The 12,429-nt window shown below is 37.3% G+C and overlaps 1 protein-coding gene across 2 annotated transcripts in view; it reads left to right on the top strand.

The window, feature by feature from the left end:
* The window catches only part of PTPRB (protein tyrosine phosphatase receptor type B), a 124,088-nt gene that overhangs the window by 32,717 nt on the left and 78,942 nt on the right, over nucleotides 1-12,429 (top strand). For both annotated transcript variants that reach the window (XM_050746573.1, XM_050746574.1), the window contains 2 exons: nucleotides 9,498-9,776; nucleotides 11,065-11,322. In XM_050746573.1, the coding sequence (XP_050602530.1) occupies nucleotides 9,498-9,776; nucleotides 11,065-11,322 (537 nt within the window). The remainder of the gene's footprint in view (nucleotides 1-9,497; nucleotides 9,777-11,064; nucleotides 11,323-12,429) is intronic.

Here is a 12,429-nt window from a genome sequence, read left to right as displayed (position 1 = left end):
AGTCTGCCTCCTGTATGCCATGCTTTTATAACCATAGAGGACAAGATGTTTGGTAATTCTCAGGTTTATTTGGTCATTAAATGGTCAATGCAACAAGAATATCCTTTGAAAGCCAAATTATTTAGTGTGAACTCACCAGACATCAGACAATGAACATACCAGATATGGAATAAGTTGGCTTTTTTTTTTTTTGTTACTTCTTGTAGAGCTCTTCTTAAACTTGGCACTTTTGAAGACTGTACTCAGAGTCTGGAGCAGAGGTTGCAAACTGGCGGCCTCTAGAGACATCTAGGTGTCTAAATAATGGCTGTGCTGTGTTTGGCTCACGTAGTGTTTGCGAAAATATGCAGATTACTTCACCAGCATTAAAAATTGAAAATTCACATTAAAACCCAAATATATGGATTCTCTGAAAATTTTGGAAGATTTAGCAAAACTGTGCCTGAAACTCCCTAGAGCTGACTTGTGGCTTCTCCTTTTGGACACCAATTCACTGGAATACCAGTTCATTTATTTCCTTACCTGAATGCATTCTGGGACATTTGAATTTGTGACTTCTACTTTGCGGTTTTCATTTGAAAATTTTAGGGAGCATTTATTTGTCTGGCAATAGAAATAGGTTTTCAGTACTTAAATGGCATCTAATCCATAGTAGGTGTTCCTTAAATACTGATTAAATGGATGGATAGATGGATGAATGGAAAGATGGATGAATGGTGGATCTGGGCATGGATGATGAGTAGAAGATATAGATAGATAGATAGATAGATAGATAGACCGACCGACCAATATATAGATACAGATAAGTATGTAGATGTGAATGAATGAAATTAATATTTCAGTGAGAGAATGTACGTATACTAAAAATATGGTCTGTTCTCATTGGATTATGGGTAAATTACAGAGCCCAGGGAAGAGGTGTAATGGTAGATAAGTTTACCTGTAGAAATAATATTTTAACAGCATTTTCCCTCTTGTTAAGTCAGTTTCAGCTACTTATTAATTAGCCTAGAAAAATAAAAAACAAAACCTCTCAAATTATTTTAATTATTTTAATATGACTAATTTATTTGTCTTTAATAAAAAACATTTTAGGAACTTTAATTGTTGAATCATGATATCAACTATTATTTCCACTTCGAAATGTTGCTTATTGTATTGGTTTATTAGGAGTGCCTTAACAAAATATCACAGACTCTGGGTGGCTTAAACAACAGAAATTTATTGTCTCACAATCTTGGAGGCTAGAAGTCCAAGGCAAAGGTGTCTGCAGGTTTAGTTTCTTCTGAGGCCTCTCCTTGGCTTGCAGATGGCACCTTCTTGCATGTCCTCACATAGTGGTCCCTCTGTTTATGTTGTCTGTCTGTTAATGTCTTCTCACAAGGACACCAGTCATATTGGCTTGGGGCCCACTCTAATGGCCCCATTTTAACTTAATCACCTCTTTAAAGGCCGTATCTCCACATACGGTCACATACTGAGGTACTGGGGTTTAGGGTTTCAACATATTAATTTGGTGGGGATACAATTCATCCCCTAATACTTTTATAGTTTTAAACATAAGCCATCATTTCTTAATAATATCTGTAGGTTACCGGCATCGAAATATCTTGCAGAGCTGGTAATGAAAACATATTTTTGGTTTCTACCCCACTTGGAAAGAATTAGAATTTAGAAGGAATAGAGCTGAGGGAATCTGCATTTTAAACAAATATCACAGTGAATCGATGCACACAAGTTCAAGAACTATTGACATAATTTTTCTATTATTTGTTGGCATTAAGATTTTGATACAATTCTTCTTAATGCATGATCGAATCTATAATGCCTAGGAGTATTTATCTTTCCCAGGAAGAGAGGAGTACTCTCATATTTGTTTTGTGCTTCTTTAAAGATTTATTTTATTTTATTTTTTTAATTTTTTTCAGACAGGATCTTGCTGTGTTGCCCAGGCTGGAGTGCAGTGGCACAATCACAGCTCACTGCAGCCTTGACCTCCTAGGCTCAGGCAATTCTCCTGCTTCAGCCTCCTGAGTAGCTGGGACTACAGGCACCCAACACCACGCCCAGCTAGTTTTTAAAAATTATTTGTAGAGATGGGGTCTCCCTATGTTGCTCAGGCTGGTTTTGATCCTCTGTGCCCAGCCTGCTTTGTGCTTTTATAGCATATAAAAGACTGCCACATATTATGTTTAATTGGTAACAGTATAAAATACATATTATACTGACCATCTATAGTTTAATTTTATTTTCATGGCAACCCTGTGGAGGGCGTATAGTGAAAGGGTAGGTTGCATAGAGACTAAGAGTTGAGTTTTGAAGGCAGACTGCCTCTACCGCTTCCTAGCCATGTTATTTTGGTCAAGTTACTTAACCCTTCCAGGTCTGTTTCCAAACCTACAAAATGGGGATCGTATAATAATAATAACTCATGGGGTTGTTACGAAGTTTTCATTGGTTCAAACATAAAATCTAGAAAAGTTTTTTTGTCACATATGAAGTGTGCAGTGAGTTTACTATTATTACTTCCAGGTTGGAGATGAGATTGGCCTTCATAAGAATTAACTGACAATGTTTACAAATTCACACAGCTAACATACAATAGAGTCAGAACTTGAACTCTTGTTCACTGGCTCCAACTCCAGTATTCTTTCCACTACTCTGCAAAAAGGATATTATTTGTAAGTTGGCATTAGTTTTTTCAAATTACCACGTGTTATTTTATTATTTTTCAAGTCAACTTTTAAAGAGGACCAAATACCTCATAAAATCTTTTAAATATATATATAGTTAGCATACACAAAAATGGGATAATGGTTAAATATGTTTTAGTGTGAAACAATTGTGAGTCACTATTGATCTTTGATTGTGTTGAACTTTTGGTGATGACTTCAGTATTTTGCAATCAGCTATTTACAGTGCATTTATTTCAGGAATTTTAAGGTCAAACTGAGCTACCTATATGGAATGAACCAGCCCAATTCTCTGAAATTGGTCTTCCTTTATGTGCCTAGAAATATTTCTCTATTAATCTGACTTCTGTTGGAAGGCATGGCATTTTACACACTAGCTAGGAAGAAATAAAAGCTAATTTGTCTGGACAGAATGAAAAAACAAACAAAAAACAAATGTTTGCCTTCCATTCCTCGATGCCAGTTTGCTGGAATCCCCCTGGGAACAAAAGATAATATTACACTTTTCTGACTTTGTAGGAGAAACAAACCCCATTCTATATGTATGAATGTATATAAATTAAGATGCATATATACCCCTAAACATATAATATGAAACTCAAATGAACACAGTAAGTATCTATCTAGGTTTGCAGGGATTTTTGTTTTTGATATTGTGTTTTCTTCCTTTTATATGGAAAAACTCAGTACCTAAAAAGGTAAAAAAGATAGTATAATGAACTACCATGTACTCATCACCTCCCTTCAATAATTACCAATTTATGACCAACCTTGCTTCATCTATATCCCCACCCGCTCCCCCACTGCGCATCATTTTGATACAATCCAAGCCCTGATTATTTCATTTCATTTGTATATATTTCAGTCTACATCTCTGGGTGATAACCACAATATAATTATCACACCTAACGTTAACAATAATGCCTTAATACCTACATGTCCAGGTTTGGAAGTACATATCAAGTGACAGCTCATGAATTTATACATAAGAAGGCTTTTGGACAGCAATCTGATTAGAAGAGGGGGCCAGGGGACTTCTCTGCATATTGCATGTATATAGCATTTTAGATAATATTGAAAAAGCCTCAGTTATTGATATTAAAGAATTGGGCTGAAACTACTGAAGAATATCATGGGGATGAGGGTGCATTAATCTCATTAAGTTGTCTGGGTGCCCTCAGTGCTGACATGGTTCTCTAATATTCACTAAAAGTGAGCTTCTCATTTTAGATCTAGTGTATACGGATGTTACATTAAATGCACAGCAACCTGATGTATTAGCATAATATAATGCATCGTCTTTAAAGTAAGCCAGAAAACTGACTATTGTCAAACAGCAACAATAACAAAGTAAAAGAAATTACCTCTCTAGAAATGTATTTAAGTAACTGGAGTTGTGCACAATTCTTTTCTATTTTGTTTTTCTTCTCATTTTCAAAAACCTGCACCAAAGGATGGTTTGGTTTTTTGCTCCATCCCCACCCTGATTTTTACAAGTAATCCTCCAATTATTTCATATGAATAGTGGATGTTTACTCCATTTTATATAAAATGCTACATAAATGCAGTTCCAATCAAGTTTCCTAACCACTCTCCTTGTAACTAGATTGGTATCCCAATTTCTGTAAAGATGCTGTTCTTTGCTTGGGAGGCAGGGATAAAATCCAGTTTGAGAAGAACTCAAGTGCCTAGGAAGAAACTGAGACTTTATCCTGAAATAGAAATTCAGGAAAAATTTTTGATGCTTCAAGGGGAATGAGGATGATGGATGGGGCAGATGTACAAAGAGATTATTTGGCAATCATGGAGGAAAGACAGAAAATAAGGAAGAGGCTGGGCGTGGTGGCTCACGCATGCAATCCCACCCAGCACTTTGGGAGGTTAAGGTGGGAGGATCATGTGAGCTCAGGAGTTTGAGACCAGCTGGGGCAACATGGTGAAACCCTATCTTTACAAAATAATACAAAAATTAGGCTAGGCGTTCTGGCTTATGTTTGTAATCCCAGCACTTTGGAAGGCCGAGGCTGGCGGATCACGAGGTCAGGAGTTCAAGACCAGACTGGCCAACACAATGAAACCCCATCTCTACTAAAAATATATAAATTAGCTGAGCATGGTGGTGGGCGCCTGTAATTCCGCTACTTGGGAGGCTGAGGCAGGAGAATCACTTGAACCCAGGAGGCGGAGGTTGCAGTGAGCCGAGATTGTGCCACTACACTCCAGCCTCGGCAACAGAGCTAGACTCCGTCTCAAAAAAAAACAAAAAAAAAAAAAAAAAAATTAGTTGGGCATGGTGGTGTGCACCTGTGGTCCCAGCTACTTGGGAGGCTGAGGTGAGATAATCACTTGATCCCAGGAGGTTGAGGCTGCCGTGAGCCATGATCACATCACTGGACTCCAGCCTGGGTGACAGAGCAAGGCCCTGTCTCAAAAGAAAATAAGGAAGACACTTAGAAGACTCTCAAAGTAATCTAGCACAAAATGAAGATTCTCCAGGTAAAGGCAATAAATAAGGAAAAAAGGGAACGGGCAAGAAAAATATTATTTTCAAAAAAGGAACTTTCATGATCACAGAATTAGATTGAACTGTCATTACTGTTGTTATTAATTTTGACTATGCTACAATAGCAAACCACCATCTGAAAAATTCTGTAAATATGCCTATCATTTTCCATAGACATCAATTTTTATTTTTTGTCATTACACTGAATATGCAATTCATGACATCATTTCCCACACTAGGACAGCTAAGTTGTGATAGAAAGAAAACACAATTTAGAGACAGGTATTGGAAGCTCAACTGTACTACCTGTTCCTATACAACATGAGTGAGTCATTTAATGTCTCTGAGCCCCTATTCCAACTGAGAAAGCATGTTATAAATTATCAGATGTAATGTAGTGCTGTCATGCCTTTAAGAAAAGCTTTTGGCACGAACCCATGGATTAGCTGCCCTTTGTTATAAGGTTGAATTTATTTCTATAGCAAATACAATCATTTCTAATTCTAAAGAGTCTAGAAATTTCTATATCAATAGATACTAATGTTTTAATGACCATGCTGTGACAAAAACAATTAAGAAGCAAATATTATTTGTGCTGTAAATATAGCTTTCTTTCTTGTTTTAAATAACATTAAAAAAAAGACAGGGTCTTTCTGTGTTGCCCAGGCTGGAGTGCAGTAGCTATTTACAGGCACTATTATGACGTACTACAGCCTCCAAACCTGGACTCAAGCAACCCTCCTGCCTCAGCCTCCTGAGTAACCGGAACTAAGGGCACACATCACCACACTTGGCTTCCTAAATCACATTAGAAAAAAAAAAAGAAAAGAAAAGAAAAAAAGAATTCATTCTGGTTCAGGAATTTTGCCATACTTTGCCTTTTCCTTTGAGAACAGAAAAATTGTGTTGACATCAAGCCTGCTTATGGAACTCTGGGGCTTTCTGGTGCTGGTAGATTTATTCAAGTATTTAAATGAATACTATAGAACTTACTGTTGTTATTCATTTTGACTATGCATTTGTCGTTCCTTATTTCAGGTCTGTTGGGAACCAAGAAGTACAAAGTGCTTTAAATTTATGGCTAATGATAAATATTGATATATTAATCAAGACTAAAGCTATGATTTATTATTTTTGATTTATTATTAGTTCTCATATTTTGTAATACTTCACTGGTTACTATGTGTATGAGTGTGATGAGTGGAAAAACCAGACTATCAATGCACACATCTGTGCACTGATACCTTTAAACATCTGCATAAATTATATAAAGTCAAGTAGGATTTCCTAATTACGTACGATCTGTTATGTGATCAGAAGATTATAGGTACATGGCTAAATTTTCAAGTAGCATTAAAAATTCTGTCTCCGTATATATATATACACACACACACACACACACACATATTTAATACATACATACACACACAGACATATTATATGAAATGTGCACTCCTGATAGAAGTACCTAATACAATTTTGAAAACTTTTTAAATCCATCAGAGTTTTTATTGGGCTTAGATTGAAAGGGAGTCTGAAAACCATTTAGTTTCTGCAGCATGCATAGCAATAGTGGACAACTGCCAGCAAAGGGCTTTATCACAGTATAAATGGGGTTTTAAGTGTTTGTTTCCAGTGCAGGTTCTCGCAGCCCAGGCACTTCCCAGTCTCATTGTTCCTTTGTTCTAGCGGATGTACAAAGGATTGACTGTTTTGTTTTGTGGCTCAGAAAGATTAGATAAAGTCTGCATTTCTGAACTTCACCCTCTAGGCACGCAACCTTAAAATTTATTTCTATGTCTCATATTTTGTGGATTATATATGTTTAGATTCTACTGATGATAACATTATTTTTTAGAATTTTTATCTGGCTTGAAAACACTTGTAGATGACAGTATTGATCCCTTTTGAACTATCACTGGAAGTAGCTGTCCCTCTCATCCTTGTCCTTAAAATGCCACTTCAGCAAAAGTATGTCATCTCAGTCAGGTACGACAGCATTGTTCTTGAGTTTCACTGACTATTAGAATCTCATAGTCTCCTCTATATCTTGTTACTTCTCAAAACTGCCTTGGAATGTAAGTAGTAGTATTATACTCCCCAGACAGATAGGAAAGTGGAGGCTTAGACAGGTTAAATAGCCTGCCCAAAGTCTCATGACTTTGTCAGAGCTGAGATTTGAATTTAATTCTGACTCCAAAGCTCATGCTGTCTGCCATTACATTTCACTGCTTCTGTGGCGATATTTTCACCTAATTATAGGAATAATAATAACAGCTAACATTGAGCACTTACTACATGCCAGACACAGTTCTAAGTACTTTTTATATAATATTCAATTTAATCTTCATAACAACTTTACTAAAAAGATATTATTTATTATCAGGATTGCATAAATGAAGAAACTGAGGCACAGGGAGGTTAAGGAATTGCCCAAAGCACACAGCTACAAATAGGAGAGCCCAATTCAAGCCCAGGCTGTCAAACTCTAGAACATATGTTCTTCGGGTGAACCAAAGGGCTGTGCTGTGGTTGAACCATGCAACCTTGTCTTCCAAGCTCACCTGTGTTTTGGGCACTCTGTTAATGTTTGTCTTAGTTACTGCTGCCTCAGCTTGCTTGTCAGCTAAAATTTATGTTATTATTAATTATCGATGTTATAAATGTGGCATATATAATTTTACAGTATGAGATACTTATATAAATCATAGCATACAACATAGAAACATTAGATTTCATAGGCTCTATTAAGCCTGTGGTATCTATTGGTCAGCCATACATAGTCTTATGAGCTGTCTGTTTATAACTGCCTTTTGAATATAGAGTAAGGCTATCTTATTTCTTTTTTATATGTTAATTGCAGGTGAACATCATCTTAAGACATATAAGAAGGTTATATTTTCTAATTAAGGTCTAGAATTCCTGGTGTTGTATTGTGAACACAACATGGTCTACCAGGAAGTAGTGAAGTTTCTATAGCCATGCCATTGTAATATCTGACCTGACCCTTCAATATTGGTCTCCAATATCTTGATCCCACTTTCTAGACCAAGAACCATGTTGGATTTCTGAAAATTTCTCCTAAAGATGTCTCACAATAATCTACTCTCAGCACTCAGGGTAGGGGCAGCCCCTTATTTCTTAGACTTTACTCCCCGCTGTACCAAAAGAATGGCTGCTCACTAAATATCATTGACTTAGTTCCTAACCCAGATATGCTTTTCATTCTATTCAAGTTCAATGGTGGAGATTCAACCACAGGCAAAGCAGGACTTCTCAAACTGATCCTTGGCTTTGAGAGTTGAAATAAGATGAACAGTTGGGTGCAAGATTTGCCCATTCCCACATACTCTGGGTGCTCCGGCAGCATCAAAGTGCCCCAAAATTGAGATGTTAAAAATCTAGGGATATAGGGGGCCAGGTGCGGTGGCTCATGCCTCTAATCCCAGCACTTTGGGAGGCCGAGGCAGGCAGATCACCTGAAGTCAGGAAGTCGAGACGAGCCTGACCAACATGGTGAAACCGTGTCTCTACTAAAAATACAAAAAAAAATTAGCCAGACGCAGTGGCATGTGCCTATAATCCCAGCTACTAGGGAGGCTGAGGCAGGAGAATCACTTGAGCCCAGGAGGCGGAGGTTGCAGTGAGCCGAGATCGTGCCACTGTACTCCAGCCTGTGCTACAAGAGCAATGCTCCATCTAAAAAAAAAAAAAAAAAAAAAATCTAGGGATATAGGAAGTCCCAGCTAGTGGGAGAATCCATTTTGGTAAGCAAACCTATCCTAGGTTTATAATCAGATCTGTATCTTTTGTGGTTGTCTAATATCTAAAAAACCACCCAAAGTTACGTATACTAGACACCAACAATCTACAACCTAGAAAGAAGTTCAGTGTATATTTCAAATTATTTCTTAATATCTGCATTTTCTGTTGAGATCTTCAGTATTTATCCAGGCATAACCTGGATGTTTGTCAATGTTTGAAAACTTTGCTAAACCGCAAGCCAAAGAAAATATAACTTTGCTTGAACTTTCAAGATCAGAGCTACCTTAACAACAACAACAAAAAAGTTTTCGTAGAAAAAGGAATTCATATGACTAGTAGCTAAATGTTTTGTTTTTTTTTAAGAAAGTGAAAGGGTAGGTTTGGAAGTGAAGCAAAATGCCACTTTATTTCACAAATAACAGATTTTTAAGAAAAATGAATCTGGACTGCAGTAAAATAAGCAGTTATTTGCAAAAGTCTTCAAGCCATGTTCTTTTTTTTTTTTTTTTTTTTTTTTTTTTGTATTTGCCTTGCAGATCCTTTACCTCCTGCTAGGTTTGGAGTCAGCAAAGAGAAGACTACTTCAACCAGCTTGCACATTTGGTGGACTCCTTCTCCCGGAAAAGTCACCTCATATGAGGTGCAATTATTTGATGAAAATAACCAAAAGATACAGGGGGTTCAAATTCAAGAAAGTACTTCATGGAACAAATACACTTTTTTCAATCTCACTGCTGGTAGTAAATACAATATTACCATCACAGCTGTTTCTGGAGGAAAACGTTCTTCTTCAGTTTATACCAATGGATCAACAGGTAAGACCTGTTTATTTATAGCTGAGTAGTTCATAGGATACTTTCCAAGTTATACTATTCAAGGAATAGGAGTAAGATTGCTACTCCAGAGCAAAATTAATTAATTAGCAATTAGTTAAATTTTTAAAAGGAGCTTGTGGGATACAGTGGACAGACTGGACTGAAAATAGCATGCGTGGCTATGCTGGTCACTTGCTGAATGGTTTTGAAGAAGTCATGGGACTTCTCTGGAATTGGAGTTTTCTCCAATTTGGAAGAGATACTCCCTAATGGCTCTTCTAACTCAAATCAAAGCAACAAGACTTTCTGCCCCATTTTCTGAGTTTGTGCCATAAAACTTATGTTTTAGATGTTTTTATTCTTTGTATACTCTTCTTATAACATCAAGTCATAAAGTTTCCTAAATATTCCTATGTTTGAAACAAGTATTTGTTTCTTCGATGAGGTGAAGAATAAGCCATCTGTGCACCCACATATTATGATACACACGGCACATCACTACCTCCTTCCATAAAGTACATGTCTTTCATGTCATTCGCTCTCCCCTCATTTTCTCTCTTTTTAATTTTTTTTTTAATTATACTTTAATTTCTGGGATATTTATACTTTAAGTTCTGGGATACATGTGCAGAACGTGCAGGTGTACACATGCCACGGTAGTTTGCTGCACCCATCAACCCGTCATCTACATTAGGTATTTTTCCTAATGCTGTCCCTTCCCTATCCCCCCAACCCCCCAACAGGTCCCGGTGTGTGATGTTCCCTTCCCTGTGTCCATGTGTTCTCATTGTTCAGCTCCCACTTATGAGTGAGAACATGCAGTGTTTGGTTTTCTGTTCCTGTGTTAGTTTGCTAAGAATGATGGTTTCCAGAGTCATCCATGTCCCTGCAAAGGACATGAACTCATCCTTTTTTATGGCTGCCTAGTATTCCATGGTGTATATGTGCCACATTTTCTCTCTTTTTAAAATCTCCCTCTCCATTTTTCATCTTCTATAGTTCTTTCCTTTCTCTTTTCCACTTACTGCTGTGCAGTGTTATATATTTCATTGGCAAAAGCTACCTTAATACCTATGAAGTGGGGGAGATAGACAAGTAAATTATGATGTAACTTCAGGCTGCAGACTTTGAAAACAGCACTAATCAAAGTTCCAGTGAAATTTCCAGAATCCTGTTATTTATTAATGCTATTACCAAGTTAAGATGAATGTGTGACTTCTAATTAAATGTATATGTCTCCTATAAGGGAATTATGAATGACATTTGGACATGCATTTTATCTCACTAGTGCCATCTCCAGTGAAAGATATTGGTATTTCCACAAAAGCCAATTCTCTCCTGGTTTCCTGGTCCCATGGTTCTGGGAATGTGGAACGATACCGGCTGATGCTAATGGATAAAGGGATCCTAGTTCATGGCAGTGTTGTGGACAGACAAGCTACTTCCTATACTTTTAACGGGCTGACCCCTGGCTACCTCTACAACCTCACTGTTGTGACTGAGGCTGCAGGGCTGCAAAACTACAAGTGGAAACTAGTCAGGACAGGTAAGTTCTCCCTAGCTAGCTAAAGAAGAAGAAAGCAAATTCAAGGGGATGTTTAATAAATCAAGTTTATTATTTGAATAACAGTAATATAGGACAAATGGAAATTCTTATAAGGTATAGAAGACCAATATCCACTTTTGTACTCAGAAAAAGAAGGATTCTCTTTTATTCTAAAGTTTAGGCTAGCCCTTGGCAACATTTTGAAGTAGGCAAAGTTAATTACTGATATGGACCTAGTTTCTCTTCTTCTCTTTTTAATACTCCGTCTCCTTGCTAAGGATTCCTTCTTCCTTTTCTTAACCAGGGATCCACTGTCTTTATGACATCACTCACAGAGAACCAGAATTACTTTCTCCATGCTATACATAGCCCTAATCCTGTGTGACAGTCATGTCCAAAATTTTCTATCTAACCACATGACCTGGGACCCAATACTACAGGACCTATTCCCACAGCCTACCCTAGACTAATAAATGAATCTATGCTAAGTGTTAATGAGTAATTTACACAAACTTTCATTCAGCCAATAGTTACTGAATATAGGCTAGATGCTGGGCGTTGCTGATATAACATCCAAGAGAGACAAAGTCTTTGCCCTCATGGAGCTTACATTTTAGTAGAGTCTAATCCTTCTAGCAAGTCTAATGTGTGAATTAAATCTCCTCTCTTGGTAAGTTATCTAATTTTAAGAGAAACTCTAGTATATGCGGTGCCTTAGACATTAGTTTCTGGAACTATAGGAGGCTGGTGGGAAAGATATTTGAGGATACCAGTACATTTATGTACCTTTTATAGCACACCTCAAATATATGTAGATATTCCTGGCCAAAAATGTTCTGTATATCTTAAAAGTTATTTATGTACATCAAGAGCAAATTGCATTCCTAACTGCCTTATGCAAAATCAGAGTGCTATGCCCATTCTTTTGTTTTGTTTTGTTTTGTGTTTGAGACAGAGTTTCAGTCTTGTTGCCTAGGCTGGAGTGCAAGGGTGCGATCTCGGCTCACTGCAACCTTGGCCTCCCGGGTTCAAGTGATCCTCTTGCCTCAGCCTCCTGAGTAGCTAAGATTGCAAGTGCCCACCACCACGCCCAGCTAATTTTTGTAT

The sequence above is a fragment of the Macaca thibetana genome, chromosome 11 (genome assembly GCF_024542745.1).
Source record: "Macaca thibetana thibetana isolate TM-01 chromosome 11, ASM2454274v1, whole genome shotgun sequence".
NCBI lineage: Eukaryota > Metazoa > Chordata > Mammalia > Primates > Cercopithecidae > Macaca > Macaca thibetana.
Note: the sequence above shows the minus strand (reverse complement) of the source record. Positions and strands in the feature narration are given on the sequence as shown.